Below are 16,300 nucleotides of genomic sequence, written 5' to 3'. Positions count from 1 at the left end.
CATTAGGCCCCTTTTACACTGGGGCAGGAGCAGCGTCGGCGGCGCTTTACCGGCGGTATAGCCGCGCTGTCCCATTGATTTCAAAGGACGGGAGCAGTGGAGGAGCGGTATACGCACCTCTCCAAAGATGCGGCCAGCAGGACATTTGTTTTTACTGTCCTGCTAGCGCACCGCTCCAATGTGAAAGCCCTCTGGCTTTTTACATGGGAGAAACAGCAGCAGCTGTTTATGGTCGGTTTGCAGGAGCTATTTTTAGCGCAATAGCGCCTGCAAACCGCTCCAGTGTGATAGGGGTCTTAAAGCGGGAGTTCACCCATAAGAAATTTTTTTTCAAAAAATCCCCTTAGATGGATGCTCATTTTGTCTAGGGGAATCGGCTAGTTTTAAAATATGAGCTGTACTTACCCGTTTTCGAGATGCATCTTCTCCGTCGCTTCCGGGTATGGGTCTTCGGGAGCGGGCGTTCCTTCTTGATTGACAGTCTTCCGAGAGGCTTCCGACGGTCGCATCCATCGCGTCACTAGTAGCCGAAAGAAGCGGAACGTCGGTGCGGCTCTATACTGCGCCTGCGCACCGACGTTCGGCTTCTTTCGGAAAATCGTGACGCGATGGATGCGACCGTCGGAAGCCTCTCGGAAGACTGTCAATCAAAATAGCAACACCCAGTCCCGCAGCCCATACCCGGAAGCGGTGGAGAAGATGCATCTCGTAAACGGTAAGTAATGCTCATATTTTAAAACAACTAGCCGATTCCCCTAGACAAAACGAGCATCCATCTAGGGGGAAAAAGTTTTATGTACGGGTGAACCCCCGCTTTAAGGTAAAAAACCTTTCATTTGTAGCTCCCTCACCCCCCCCCTAAATAAGTTACCTGAGTCTTCTCTCAATCCAACTCTGTCCTGTCTGCAGCAGCTCTTCTCCCCTCTCCCACAGGCTTGGATGAGAGCAGTGGGTGCCATAGGCTCCTGCTGCTGTCAATCAAGTCCCGTGAGGAAGGAGTAGGGAGAATAGTGCAGCCAAGCCGTGGTGTGTGTCTCTATAGACACACACACAGCCTGGCTTGGGATCGAGCCAGCACGAGTGCCCCCATAGCAAGCGGCTTGCTGTGTGGGTACTTGGACAGAGCAGATGAGTAAAGATGTTTTTTATTTAAAAAAATAACCTTTACAAACGCTTTTAGAATCAATATTGCATCATCTCCATGCGGAAGTCAGTAGGAAATGATCTGCTTACATATCTCATCAAATGTATAGCCCCTATTAGCTTGAGGATCCACCCATCTGACAGGTAACCTGTCTTTAGACTGCTTCATTTTGTCATGAACAAGACATCGGACAAGTGTTTTGGTGCCAAGTGAAAGGAGTACAATGCTGCCTTGTCTGTGAGCAGAGTGAAAAAAAAAGAAGTAAAATAAGAACAGGATTTCAGTCCGCCTTCTTCCCCACTTCAATCATTTTAAAAGCCAGAAAACTGTACTTAGTTCCCAGAGTTTCCTAAATGCATTTGTTTTGCTTTCTTGTCACTAGATTAAATCCTCATGAACAAACGAGGGAAAAAAAAAAGGATCAAAGTGGAGCACTGGGGCCCAACCACTTAGCATTTGTCATGTGTTTGCAGAGACTAGGTTGGAGCATATTTTGCAGTATGATAACTTGTGCCATATGTAGCCAGGTGTTTGGATGATGTATTTTGCAGGAGGGCAGATCAAACTTTTGGAGTGAGCTAGCTGTTTTAAAGTTCATCTTACACAATTTAAATGAAGAGTTTCTATACTCTATCAGCAGTTTACACAGCTTTTCTGACATTTTTCAAATGTCCCTTTTAGTGTCGCTCCTCTGCAAATGACTCAAGTGAAAAAGATAGATTTTTTCCCATCTTGAATCAAAAGGCCTGATGAGGACTACATTCTTGTCTGTAGCCACCAAAATGTTCTTGATTACATTCTCACTCATAGAACATGCATGACACGTTTGGTGAGCTTTAGTTATAAGAATTATTAGATCTTGTAACACGACTATTTGATTATTTTTAGGCTAAATGTGTAAAAGTAGTGAAATGAATGAATGAATGAATGGAGATGACATTTAAGCTGCCCATAGATTTCAGGCTGAATGAAATAAATCCTCCAGATTCCTCCATCCATGATGGAAAGGACAGATGGACAAATCCTCCTGCTGGGCTATAGTATTTTGACAGCCAGTGGCTGCTCTCCGAATACCTGAAAACTGGATGCAATTAATTGCAATTTTTTTTAGCAGGCTCCTTCAAAATTTGATTGAACAATTGACTTTTGTCGAATGGAGCGGGACACGACACGCAGGGCATTTCTGCCCATTCTTCAGGAACTGTCCGAAATGAACATGGCGAATGTCCAGATTGAGTCTTTAGTTTTACTTGCTTCCCAGAGATCTCTTTATATGTATGGCTTTGCTTTAATAATAAAAAGTATATATCTGCTGAAGATTCTGCATTTAAAGTCCAAGATTTTAGTGAAATAGGTTTTGTGTTGTAACAGTTTTATTATAGTATATGCAGTCATGTAGCTAGACATATAAAAGTAGTTGTTGACAGCCCCCAATTTTCAGGAAATAATGTATTATAATATATCCTTTACCAATTAGGCACACTGTGTAAATTGTGTTCCTGGGAGTGATTGTCTAACCTGAAGATACACTGCTGCTTCTCTAAATCACTGGCAGCCTTAGTGTCATTTAATTAAATTTCTCAGACTATCTCTGATTGCCCTAAAAATACTGCTGCTTTTCTACAGATTGTTTCTTGGCCACCTGCTGGGTTCTATCTATATTTTCATAGTTATATATTTTAAAAAAAAAAGTGTTCATGGTTTTGCCATTTTACCTTTGCTTCTCACCTCAATGTCTTTGTATGAATGTGTATCTACCCTGTCTGCATCCTAAAATGGGATATGTGCATGGTTTTGCATAGGAGAATGCGGCATTTAAAATTGGACATCACTGATACTCTAGGTGGGAATTATTTTCAGGCTATGGCGACTTACACTGACTTGGTGTTCTCCATAAATCTCTTCTTTCATTGACGAAGACCCACCTTCTCGTGTCAAATTGAAGGTTGCTGTATGTATCCAATATATCTAACGGGCATGCCTGAGTCTGCTGAGACAGACCTTAAAAATCAATGCTGCATAAAAGTATTGAGTCTTTAATTTGGGAGGCAGTTCCCAACACTACTGAAATAACAAATGTAAAGACTCCTACATCTGGTGAGTATATCAAACAAATGATCGCCCGTTTTATTACATTTCTTTGCATGCTAGTCTCATAATAAAAACCAAGAGGTTACTAAAGTTGTTAACAGAATACAACTTTAGAAGTGATGTGATGTATGTATTGTATTCTTTTATTTCTGAGCATTCGTGGTCTTGTTCTTTTAAAATTTTTTGGATAAATACTGTACTGATTAAGCCCAGGTACTGGGTACGATTTCCTTCGATTTGAGATGCGATTTCACATGTGAAATCGCATCTCAAATCGGCGGCATTTGCCGGCAATTGTCGGCAATGACACTGTCCTAATCGGTGCGACGCCGCATCTGCGGTGCTGCACCGATTTCAAAAAGTAGTTCCTCTACTACTTTTTGCGATTTCGGGCCGCGATTTACATAGACATCTGTGCAGAAACCTGCACAGATGTCTCTTAAATCGCGGCCGTAATCGGGACTGCCGGCGGGAGTGAAATCGTGCGAGTTCAGCTGAACTCGCACGGCTTCACTCCCGCAGCCCAGTGTGAACCAGGGCTCAATGAATATTCTTCTTTCTGGTATTGTACGAGAAACATTTTGGTATTTGTCCCTTCGGATAATTTTGCATGAACTGTTGTGATTGGCTCTCGAAAGCTGTGTACTAACGATCAGATTATTTTACGATCGTTTCAAAAGTGGTGTTTTTCGTCCAGTTTTCTCATTGTGTGTGTGGCTTAAGTGTCCAGAGTGTGGACTAAAGTCATGATCATCACTGATCATTTTCACTAAAACCACACCCCTTTTACTTGATGTGGAGAGGTATAGTCGTCTTCTACATCAATGGTTTCAAGGTATCGGAATGTATGCTAATATATAACCTTACTTAATTTTTGTTTGTAAGCAAAGTTTGAATTAGGGTCAATACCCTTGCCCAATAAAAATAGGACTTGTTGCCATTGTTAATAGCAACGCAAACCATAAAGCCAATATTTTACCAGAAAAGTTGGGAACCCCTTAGTTTGGATAGGTGAGAAGTATATGTCTCCCTTCTATTTAAAATGAGGCTCGCTGGGTCCCTTTTTTTTTTTTTTCTTCAGGTTTGTTTTGGGAGGGGATGAGTTGGGGATTATAAAAAGGTTAAAAGAGGAAAATGCAGAAGGTTGAGAGAAATAAAAGATAAGGATGCTCAGAAGAAAGAGGGGCATTATATTGTGATTTTTATATTTTTTTGGTAGTACAGATTTAAGAATACATGGACAGTAAAGTAACGATAATAAAGAAAGAAGAGGGATGGGATTAAAAATAGGTTTAAAGAATGTAATGAGATGAGAATTGTACCATGTTTTGAAATATAATAGAACATATAAATGTACTGATAGATGTACCCTGTTCTTGAAATATATAAAGAATATATAAAACAAGGCTCGCGTTTTTTTATAAGAACAGATGGATACAAAAGCTTCTGTCCAAAAGCTAGTAAAAGAGTATGTATCAATTCTTTGCTTAGCCTGCATATCGGGTCACACTTTTTTTTTTTAAATGACTAATATGTACAAAATATATATGTAGTAATGTACTATGCATTTGCAATATAATTCACCAGTGGCCATTTCACTAAGTTATAACAAATGTGTTTTTTTTTTGTTTTTTTTTTATATCAATGGTAATTTTCATCCATTGAAGATGGCTATATATAGTTTTATTTAGAACAGTCTTATATTTCCATTGAAACTTTTCAGAGATGTCTTTTAAACCTATGGGCTTACGTTGTGTTATACTTTTTTCATAGACTGCGGCATAATAATCTGTCTAACTGTGGTTTACAGTGGTATTTTTTCACCATTGCTGAACTGGTTAAAGGGGTTGTAAAGCTTTGCGTTTTCACCTAATGCATCCTAGGCATTAAGGTGAAGAAACATCCAATGCTTACAGCCCCCCCCAGCCCCCCGTTTACTTACCTGAGCCCTCGAAAGTCCTGCATCTTGAACGCGCTGGCTTCTCGGCTCTAATCGTCTCTTCATTGCTGGCTTCTCGGCTCTAATCGTCTCTTCATTGGATGATTGATAGCAGAGCAGCCATTGGCTCCCGCTGCTGTCAATAAAATCAATGATACGGTGTGCCGGGGCCAAGTGATACAGACGCCGACTGTATCACGGTAACGCGCCAGCAAGCTAACCCCATTGGGAGAGCGCTTACCAGAGGGGGGTTAGCTCTTGTGGGGAGGAGCCAAGACAGCCGCCGAGGGACCCCAGATTACGAGGATCGGGGCGCCTCTGTGCAAAACGAGCTGCACAGTGAAGGCAAGTATGACGTGTTTGTTATTTAAAATGATGAACCTTTACAACCCCTTTAAGGATTTAATTTGATCTCTGCTTGAGGTCAAGTTAAAGCGGTAGTTCACCCTCAGTGTCAACATTGTACCATAAAATCAGGCATTGTAGCGCGAGCTACAGTATGCCTGTCTCAAATTTTTTATCCCCGTACTCAGTGTACTGGTACATTATAGATTCCGACTCCCGCGGGGAATGGGCGTGCCTATGGAGAGGGAGGATGATTGACGGCCGGCTCTGGCACGTCACGCTCCCCGAAGACAGCCGGAGTAGGTCTCGCTTCTTCACGGCGCCTGCACACAGGCTATGCGCAGGCGCCGTGAAGAGCCAAGCCTATTTCGGCTATTTCCGGAGAAGCGTGACGCGCCAGAGCCGGCCGTCAATCACCTTCCGTCTGGATTGGAACGCCCATTCCCCGTGGGCAGTCGTAATCGTCTATGTACGATTACACAGTGAGTACGGGGATAAATAATTCGAGACAGGCATACTGTAGCTCGCGCTACAATGCCTGATTTTATGCTAGAAGAAAAAAAAAAAATTTTTTCTTGTTTATAGGGTGAACCCCCGCTTTAACTTTTGATTGTATCAGTTTAACATTTACAAACTCACCTTTTGAACTTTGAAGACAGTTTGGCTTTTATTGTGCCTTTATTTGTACTGCTAGGCCAACATCAAAAGAGCAGAGGATATCATCCCTCTCCCCCTGAAAATATAGAATTCCAAGCTAATAAAGGTGCGTAGAAAAGAAAAATTACACAGTTTAAGACGTATATCTATATTTGCAAAGAACACATTTTTTCCTTTTAGGCACAGAGCCTCTTTCTGAGATTTGTTTACAAGGTAAAATATTTTTTTTTGCTAGAAAATTACTTTGAACCCCCAAACATTATATATTTCTTTCCTAACACCCTAGAGCAGTTATGGCGAACCTTGGGCACCCCAGATGTTTTGGAACTACATTTCCCACGATACTCATGCACTCTGAAGTGTAGTTGAGCATCATGGGAAATGTAGTTCCAAAACATCTGGGGTCCCGAGGTCCACCATCACTGCCATAGAGAATAAAATGGTGGTTCTTGCAATACTTTGTCACACTTTCTGTGCGCAGCGGTCTTACAAGCGCACTTTTTTGGGTGAAAGTACACTTTTTTGAAATGAGACACCAGTAAAGTTAACCCAATTTTTTTATATTGTGAAAGATAATGTTACGCCGAGTAAATTGATACCCAACATTTCACGCTTCAAAATTGCGCCCGCTCATGAAATGGTGACAAAAAAATCTCCATAGGCGACGTTTAAAAAATTCTACAGGTTGCATGTTTTGGGTTGGAGGAGGTCTAGAATTATTGCTCTTGCTCTAACGATGGAGGCAACACCTCATATGTGTTTTTTGAACACCGTTTTCATATGCGGGCGCTACTCACGTATGCGTTCACTTCTGCACGCAAGCTCGGCGGGGAAAGGGTGCATTAAAATCTTTTTTTTTTTCTTATTTATTTTACTTATATTTTTTATTTTAACACTGTTCTTTAAAAAATAAAAAAATTAAAATCACTTTTATTCCTATTACAAAAAATGTAAATATCCCTTGTAATAGAAAAAAAGAATATTAAATATCCCTTGTAATAGAAAAAAAGCATATTACAGGGGGGAGAGGACACGATCACCCCTACCACTGCCAGCGCCTCTGATAAATGGCGGGCCCCTCTCCCACCATCGAATTCGCCGCAGAGACCACTTTTATCTGAAACCGAACCGCTCACTGAAGAAGAGGATACCGGCGTTTATAGCAGCTAGCTGCTACCATAACAACCATATTCCTCTTCAAATTCCCGACGTTATACCGTCATGAGCCGGTCCGGAAGTAGTTAAAGGCATTCATGTCCCATTACTCAATTACTTGTACTATGCTGAAGAAATGGCGATACACCAATCAGCCATAGCATTATGACCACTGACAGGTAAACTGAATAACATTGTTTATCTTGTTACAATAGAATCTGAAAGTGGGTGGGATTTACTAGACAGCAAGTTAACATGTCCCTGAAGCTGTGTTTAAAAGCAGAACTAATAGGCAGCCGACCCGCAAGGATTTGAGAAACTTTGACAAGAGCCAAATTGTAATGGCTAGATGACTAGGTCAGAGCATCTCCTAAATACCAGCTGTTGTGGAATGTTCCCGGCCTGCAGTGGTCAGGACCTACCGAGAGCGGTCCAAAGAAGGAAAGGAAAATTCTTACACGACAGGGTCAGGGACAGGGATGGCAGACAGGAAGGCAGACAGGAAGGCGATTATTGCTGCAAGCAAAACAAACCCCCACCCCTGTGCCAGAGTTGGACGGCGGGTGGGGAGTCATGTGATCACCCAACACTGGGTCATTTTCCTGTTCCTTTTTATTTCCATGAGTTCTTGCAGGTTCATAATGTGGTTGATTCCCTCTGGCTGACCAGTAGAGAGGTACTTTCAGGATCCAGAAGACTGATGTCAGACCAAAGGTGAGGGTTAACCTGTAAAACAGAACTTTTCCTCCAGGTAGAAGTAGCATTTAGTGATGGACCTGAATGGGGGGACTCGCATGAGTATAACTGACTTCACCAGTTAAGGAAATTTAACACCGCACAGGATGGGTTAGAGGTGGGTGGGAGGGAGCAATGGGGGAAAAAAATAGATTTTTTCAGAGAGATGGGCTTTTACTCATCTCAAGTCATCATTTCTCCTGCACAAATTGCATTACAAATCTATTATATGGCAGCACAGAACAATGCCCAAGTCATATTGGCAAATAACTGCACAAGACCCTCTTTTCAATTTTTCTTCCTATTATACGTAAAGAATTCTTGAAGACATCGATACATTAGTTCACTTTTACATCCTGGTGCTCAAGAATCGTTGTTTTCCTGTTCAGTTCTTTGGATTGAACATACATGAGTTCAGTGGCATTACTGTTTTCCATGTCTAAATATATCCAGCCAATCAATCAAGTCTGGCAGGCGTCACTGTTATGGCTGTCAGATTGAGTTAGATTGTGATGTGCTAAAACCTGGTGCCTTGTTTCTGAAGCCTGGAAATGTGCTATGCAAATTAGGTTTGCAAATACAAAGTGCCAGCTGTCTGACCCTAGAACAGATAGTATCCTACAGCTCATCAATTCTTTGGGATGGGAAACAGGTATTTAAACCAATATACCAGTATTACAAGTACATTTATCCTACAGAACAACCTTATGGCCTGCTCAAAACTATAATTTTTTTATGTAGCCTGTTGACATCAGTGAGATGTAGTGCAGCAATTTTTTTTTTTTTGTTGTAAATACTGTTCTTCTGGTTGCCCAAAACATATTTTGAGATTCACAGGACTGAAGTGTAATGCACAACAATCCATGTATCAAGTGTTTTCAGAAAGTTGGCGCCAACAACTTTTTAAAATGTTTCTTTATTTTACAATGCAGTTTACGAATTTTCAACAATAAAACAAAGAACAAATGTCATTATTGATACATTTATGTAAAATACAGCCTTCATGTTGAGATGAGTCACATGATGCACTGTAAAGCTGTGAATTTGCCAAAACACAATTTCGCTTTGGGTTGTATTACAGATCTCATCTTTGGAGCTAAAGATAAAAGCGTAGGCCCCAAAAAAAAAAAAAATGGATCCTGCTCCTTTAAAGCATGTTATGACACAGTTCTCGTGCTGTGCCATATGGCCCCATGTTACGCCTTATAAAACTGGCTGATCCTTTCAGTTTCTAACCTCCCCTATGTAAACATGCCTCGTTGTATCATGGCTGCTGAGCCCTGACACGGTGTTCAGTTTACGTGCCTCCATCATCTGCAGCCCTGCCCTCTGTCTCCTCTCTGCTCCTCTGTGTCCTCCTCCCCCTCCCACCCCTGCCTGTCAGCTTGTGAAAGTGCCGCCCCCCGGTCCTGCTGCTTGCATAACTGTAACCTGTATCCTGTATGCACCATCTGCGCTGTCTCCTATTGTAGTGTCCCCCTCTGTGCGAGTTTTAAAAATAAATGGTGCAAATACCTAATTTCAGAGCTGAGATCACGATCACATGACCGGCCAGCTCTCTCCTTCTCTCCTGCCCTTCTCCTCCACTCCTAACTGATGTCAGTGGGGGAATCTCACACTCTCCCGCTGCATCTGTTAGAGGAGGAAAGGAGAGAGGTGGCCGGTCACATGATCGCGATCTCGGCTCTGAAATTAGGTATTTGCCGCATTTATATTTATAAATCGCACACAGAGGGGGACACTACAATAGGAGATGGTGCATACATGTTAGAGTGGCTTAACGACCACTTTAAAGCTGGTTGCACACAAGCAGACAGAATGAATAAAAACTGACAGATCGTTGTACCAACACAAGCAATGTTGGTGCAGCAATCTCCACTGTTGTGTTATATTCTGACAGAGGGACTGCCCCCCCAAGCAGAACACTGATCAGCGATTGCAGTCATTGTATATGGGTCAGATGCTGGTTTTCCAGCATGCCCGTTTAACAGAGGCCAATTACGAGACCAGCTTATGTAGAACAGACAGTTGTATGCACAGGCCAAAAGTCAGCCGGGTTCCTGATAACAATCCCCTACTTAACTGTAAGGACAAATATACAATTCTTCAGTCTATGTTGCTGTTGGAGATTTCCCTTCACTTTCTGTCTGGGGACAACCCTTATCTCACCAAAGGAGCCTTAAAACCTGATAGGAGTTGGTCTTTTCCCTACTCTAGCCAAAGCTAGGAAAAAATGGTAAGGAGGTGGAGTAGATGCCCTAATAGTGGTCTTTTATTTCACAGAAGGTTTCCAAAGTTGCAACGATGGAAGGAGAAATTAAACCTTGCAAGCCATGGATAAAGTATCCAAAGTGTCCATAACAAAATATGCTGCAGGCTAACCACCACCTATTCATAAATTCATCATGGTATTGGGTTTGCTTTTAAAGTGGAGTTCCACCCAAAAGTGGAACTTCCACCCAAAAGTGGAACTTCCACCCAAAAGTGGAACTTCCACCCAAAAGTGGAACTTCCACTTTAAGCACTCCTCGCTCCCTGACATTCCACATTTGGCATGTCATTTATGGGGGGGACTAAGTTTGACTTCCTATCCTGCTTCCTTTTTTAGCCACCTAGGCGACTCCTCTCGCCCTAGGCAGCCAGCGATCTTTTGTGACAAAACTCGGGTTCCAGAAGATCGGCTGGCCAATGGGAATGCGCAGCACGACTCGCCCGGCAGTGAAGCCATAAGCTGTCATGGCCGGGTGACCAAAGTTCTGATGACGGCGCCAGGGAGGGGGAGAGGCGCCGAGGAGGGAAAGAGGAGCGAGCCTCTGGGTGCCCGCATTGCTGGACCGTGGGGCAGGCAAATGTCAGTTTATAAAAAGTCAGCAGCTATGCTTTTTGTAGCTGCTGACTTTTAACAAACTGAAACAAGGGTGTAACTCCGCTTTGATCTGCAATTATGTTGGTTGGGACTTGCATGCTATTCTTTTAGTGTCTGGTGGTGCTAAAAATGTATCTAAGACACTTGTAGCTAGGTCATGAACATGTGGATATAGAAGTGATTGCCAAAGGTCTCTGCATTGATTGCTATGATTGAAAATATTGTGGCTTTAGACACAAATCTGTAAACTTTTTGCATTAAGGCTCTGTATACACTTTGCAAGGCAGGAACATGTGTTCCCACTTGTGATTTTTTTTTCCCCATGATTTATGTGCATTTCTGTGTGTCGTGCATAGGGCAGTTCCCCCACACACAGGTGTGTTTGTTGACGTGTGATTGCTGTGATTTTTGTGCAATAATTGAAGAAAAATCACACAACATTTGGGATGGCTTAAAGAAATGATTGCACTGGAAGCACATCTTGCGTGCATTTTGCCGTGACCCTGGAATCACCTGATTCTGCCTGCAATTTCGATATGCTTAAGTGTGAATGGCTCCTAAGGCAGGTAAAAAATTAGAAAAAAATATAACAAATAATTGTAGATGGGTGAAAGGGAATGCGTTCAGCAGTTCAGGAGGGATTCGAGTACTAGTGAAAGAGAAATTGTTTTTTTACAGCCATTCCCCCCCCCCCCTTGATTATGGGGGGCCAAGCTCTCACCGTAAATGTTGTTCAAGCTTTAATAGAGAGGAGGGGATTTACTAATACTAGATTGCAAAATCTGGTGCAGCTCTGCATAGAAACCAATCAGCTTCCAGGTTTTATTGTCAAAGTTTAATTGAACAAGCTGAAGTTAGAAGCTGATAGGCTACAATGCACAGCGGCACCAGTTTTAGTAAATCTCCCCCTATAACTCATAATTCAAGAGAATTATCTGACACATGTAAATAGTTCCATGGGTAACATTGCTTTTCTGTATTGTTGGAATGGTTTAATACCTAGAGACAGATTGGGGCAATTCTCCAATAAAAAGTCCACTGCTGTATTTGTGGAAAGTGTCACACGTTTCCCATTCCCAGAAAATCGCTGATAGTTCTCATAATTCAGATTCCAGAATGGGCAGTGAAGATATGTGAAAATAACTAATGGCAATTGGTTGTGGCCTTTGTATTATTTTGTTTACTTTTAACACAGCAGATAGTTACTTGTAGTTAACTGTTTGCCATAAACGATTGCCGATTGGTAGATTGTTATGGCTTGACAGTTCTGGACTCCCTGTTGGGCACATTCCCTAAAATTCATAAAGACTGGCACAGACATATATTGCTAACATGTCTCTCATGCATTGTAAAGGTGGTGCAGTATATGCCAAATTGCCAAAATGTACCTGTCCAGAACTTGTACTTGAATTTGGAGCATGCTGCACCACTTTTAGAATGCACCCAAGACACTTTAGCTGTATGTGCCAAAATTGAGTCCGTCTCGGCTCCACTTTCATAAGATACGAACTGTTGGTATTTTATTTTGAATTTGGTGCATTCATTGCGCCGCAATGTAAGACTGGCCCAATTTTTAGAACTTCCTAAATTTGGTGCAATACAAAGGGGTTTATGAAAGAAAAGTGGCACAGCAGCTTTATTGAATTACCCTCGCAGTCTGACAGGGCAGTAATTATATTAATCATTTTCCGACCTTTGTTTTTTGGAAGTTTTTAGTGGCCATTGGTATTGTGATTTTCCTAACTGTTTGTAGGTTTCAAAATCAATGTAACATCTAGCTGATTTCTGTGAGCAGCATCACTATTCCCTTTTGCCAGTGCAAAGGCCAGTTTGCTTTTACAATCATTAGAAAGCTGCATTATGTAATGGGTAATATTGCTTTGTCGTTGATGTACAAATTTTAGGGAAAAAAATTAAATTAACAGGCACTGAGGTTAAGAAGTGTGTTTAGATAGTCAAATCGGTGCTTCTTGAGTTGTGTCGTCACTTCCTGTGAATGTATTTCTGTGCTAAAACGAACACAGAATGGTATGGGAAGCTAAAGAGATGCAGGCTGAAACCTAAAAATGTGAAATACCCCTCTTAAAGCGGGAGTTCACCCATTTAAAAAAAAAAAAAAAATCTCCCCTTAGCTTCCTGCTCGTTCGGTCTAGGGGAATCGGCTATTTATATTAAAATATGTGCAGTACTTACCCGTTTTCGAGCTGCATCTTCTTCCGTCGCTTCCGGGTATGGGTCTTCGGGAGCGGGCGTTCCTTCTTGATTGACATTCTTCCGAGAGGCTTCCGACGGTCGCATCCATCGCGTCACTCGTAGCCGAAAGAAGCCGAACGTCGGTGCGGCTCTATACTGCGCCTGCGCACCGACGTTCGGCTTCTTTCGGAAAATCGTGACGCGATGGATGCGACCGTCGGAAGCCTCTCGGAAACCTGTCAATCAAGAAGGAACGCCCATTCCCGAAGCCCATACCCGGAAGCGACGGAGAGGATGCGTCTCGTAAACGGGTAAGTACTGCACATATTTTAAAATAAATAGCCGATTCCCCTAGTAATAACGAGCAGGAATCTAAGGGGGAAAAGTGCCCTCTAAGGGTGAACCCCCGCTTTAAGTTAAAAGTATACTGTATGCTTGGCTGTTGCAATGGGATTATCTAGCAGTAATTTTACCATATGATAGCCAAACAATAACTGCAACTGGTTGATTTGTGAATTACATTTCTAAATGGAACACAATTATTATTTTTTGAATCCAAAGAAGGGAAATGATTTATAACTCAGCACTTTCACGTGGTCCTGAATGCCATCTACAACAAAAAACATTTTGGTCACTATCCATTTCACAAACTGCCCAGTCAAAGTTCACTGTGGATGTTTTATTACACATTAAGGCCCCTTTCACACAGCGGGTTTGTCGCGGCTTCTGGATTCCTGCGGCCAGAATCTGCGGATTCTGTCTGCAGGAATTACCAAGTTATGCAATTGGCATTGGCCGCTTAGCCCATTTAAACTAATTGCAGGCTGACAGTGGCCGCTGCTGATATTATGTAGCCGTACACAGATTAGCTGTAATTTCGGGACAGATGTCTGAGCCTGAACGCAGGCTGCCATTAGTTTATATGGGCTGAGCGGCCGATGCTAATTGCATAACCCGGTCACTCCTGCAGCAAGAAACCGGAAGCTGCAACAAACCGGCTGTGTGAAAGGGATGTTATTGTGCAGTAGCTACATTAGAAAATGTACCCTATGAACCCTAATCAAAATGAAATTGCTGAAAAACTTAAGTAACTCTGCTTTCCTTCTCAAAACCTTGGATAATTGGCATCAGTTTTTTTTCTTTTCATGTACTGTATACTTGAGCTCCAATTATAATTTTTTTATATAAACAAGGGCCATCTACAGGAGTTAGAAAGAAAATCTACCCTGGTATTGTGCACCCATACTGCAAGGTTAAATGCTCGTTATGTCTAGGGGTGTTAAAATAAGGAGTAAAGCTGTCTAAGGCGCTCATGGTTGTAATGCTTGCCCCCAACACGTCCAATGCATAACCCTGTATTGTATTTGATGACACAGACGGACCCCCCACAGACTGAGCTTCAGGAAGAAGAGGGCAGTACCAGAGTGGGGGATCAAGTAAGTAACAGTGCATGTTTCTATACCCTCTCGGCATAACAAAAGTTTAACTGTTGCAGTACAAGGGGGTTCTACTGCAAGGATAGATTTTTTTTTTTTCTAATTTCTGGAGTTGGGCTTGAAGTATTTTATTGTATCTAGAAGGCAATATCTACAGATAACTGGTGGCTTCCCCACAGTCAAGCAATTAGCAAAGCATATATTCTTTACACTTTATAAAGTGCCTCCATATGGTTCTTTTCTTGCTTTGGAGGAAAGTAATTCCATTTATAAATATGCTATATTTGAATGTAATCATTTAGTTTTGTGAGGGACTTGGGTCTGCATATTTTCAGTTGTTGTGGATTTGGGCTTTTTATGACTTGTCCTGAGGAGACTGTTTAATGCAGGCTTCAGCCACCCCACATCCTTCTCAATCCTCTCCTTCATATTATGTTTTTGTTAAACATATCAAAAGTAATTTCTGTAGCAGTTTACGTTATTGTATGAAAGTTGTGACCAGCATTTTAAGCATCTGGTTTGAGTGCCGATACTTGGCAGAAATCATTCCCACATTAGCCTCCAGAGTGCATAAATAAGTCTTTAACTCTCAGCGTGTGGTCTGCGATTTTAAAATGAGTGAAAGATTGGTAAAGTACGGCATTAAACTGAAGATTATGACGCTAACATGAATAACTGGAGCCAAAATTAACACCTTGAGAATCAGAAGTATCTCTGTTCTACACTACTGTATTGGAAAGAGCTGCTCACTCACAAATATTTGTGCTGCAAAGTCCAGTATGAAGTCAGGCATATTTCATCCTTCTGGTTCAAGCCTTTTAAGCTTCTGTTCTTGTGGTTAAAAGTTAAGAAAAAAACAGAATTAAACCCATTGATTTAGGTTTCAAAAAAACGGTTACATTCCCGGGAATATAACTGTCACATTGGGTGACAGTTGTGCTCTCAACTAAACTTGTCAAACCATCCAATGGCTGGTGTCATTACTGATCACATGTGCGACATCATGGCAGTTGAGGATAAAACAGAAGCCAAGATGGCAGCTTTCTTGGCTGAAAACGATAGGAGGGTTTAGTTCCACTTTAAGGTAGGTTGACACTGCTACGATCTCATTTTGATTGGATTTTCAGTGTGATTGTCTAGTGCAGTGGTTCTCAACTCCTGTCCTTAGAACCCATTAACAGGCCAGATTTTAAGTGTTACCTTGGGGAGATGCAAACTAGAATACTGCAATCACTGAGCCATAAATGATATCACCTGTGATGTATTTCAGTTATCTTGCAAACCTGGCCTGTTGGTGGATCCTCAGGACAGGAGTTGAGAACCACTGGTCTAGTGCAACTTGGATGTGGTTTGCATATTCTACTGGAGTCGCACCAAAGTAGTACCTTTTTCAAAATCTTGCCCTGTCTGATTTGAGCAGGCACCATTGAAAGCAATGCAATTTCCATTGTCATGATTTTCTGAAACTCGGATTGCATCTGAAATTGCACTAGTGTGAACGGAGCCTTAAAGTGATTGTAAAAACAGAAGTTTTTTTTTTTTTAACCTAATGCATTTTATGCATCAAGATAACAAAAACTGTGTACAGCAGCTCCCCTCAGACCCCTAATACTTACCTGAGCCCATCTCTATCCAGCGATTTTGCTTTAGAGACTCTGCTGCCCAGGACTCTCCTCCTCATTAGCTGAGACAGCAGCAGAGCGCCATTGGGTCTTGCTGTCCATCAAAGTTAGTGAGCC

At 41.9% G+C, this 16,300-nt stretch overlaps 1 protein-coding gene across 6 annotated transcripts in view; it reads left to right on the top strand.

Annotated features, from left to right (window-relative positions):
* The window catches only part of MSI2 (musashi RNA binding protein 2), an 838,983-nt gene that overhangs the window by 160,467 nt on the left and 662,216 nt on the right, over positions 1–16,300 (top strand). For 4 of the 6 annotated variants that reach the window (XM_040336658.1, XM_040336655.1, XM_040336659.1 and 1 more), the window contains exon 6: positions 14,502–14,561. The exons of the other annotated variants lie outside the window; for them this stretch is intronic. In XM_040336658.1, coding sequence (XP_040192592.1) covers positions 14,502–14,561 — 60 coding nt within the window. The remainder of the gene's footprint in view (positions 1–14,501; positions 14,562–16,300) is intronic. 6 annotated transcript variants of the gene reach the window in all.

The sequence above is a fragment of the Rana temporaria genome, chromosome 2 (assembly GCF_905171775.1).
Source record: "Rana temporaria chromosome 2, aRanTem1.1, whole genome shotgun sequence".
Taxonomy (NCBI): domain Eukaryota; kingdom Metazoa; phylum Chordata; class Amphibia; order Anura; family Ranidae; genus Rana; species Rana temporaria.
Note: the sequence above shows the minus strand (reverse complement) of the source record. Positions and strands in the feature narration are given on the sequence as shown.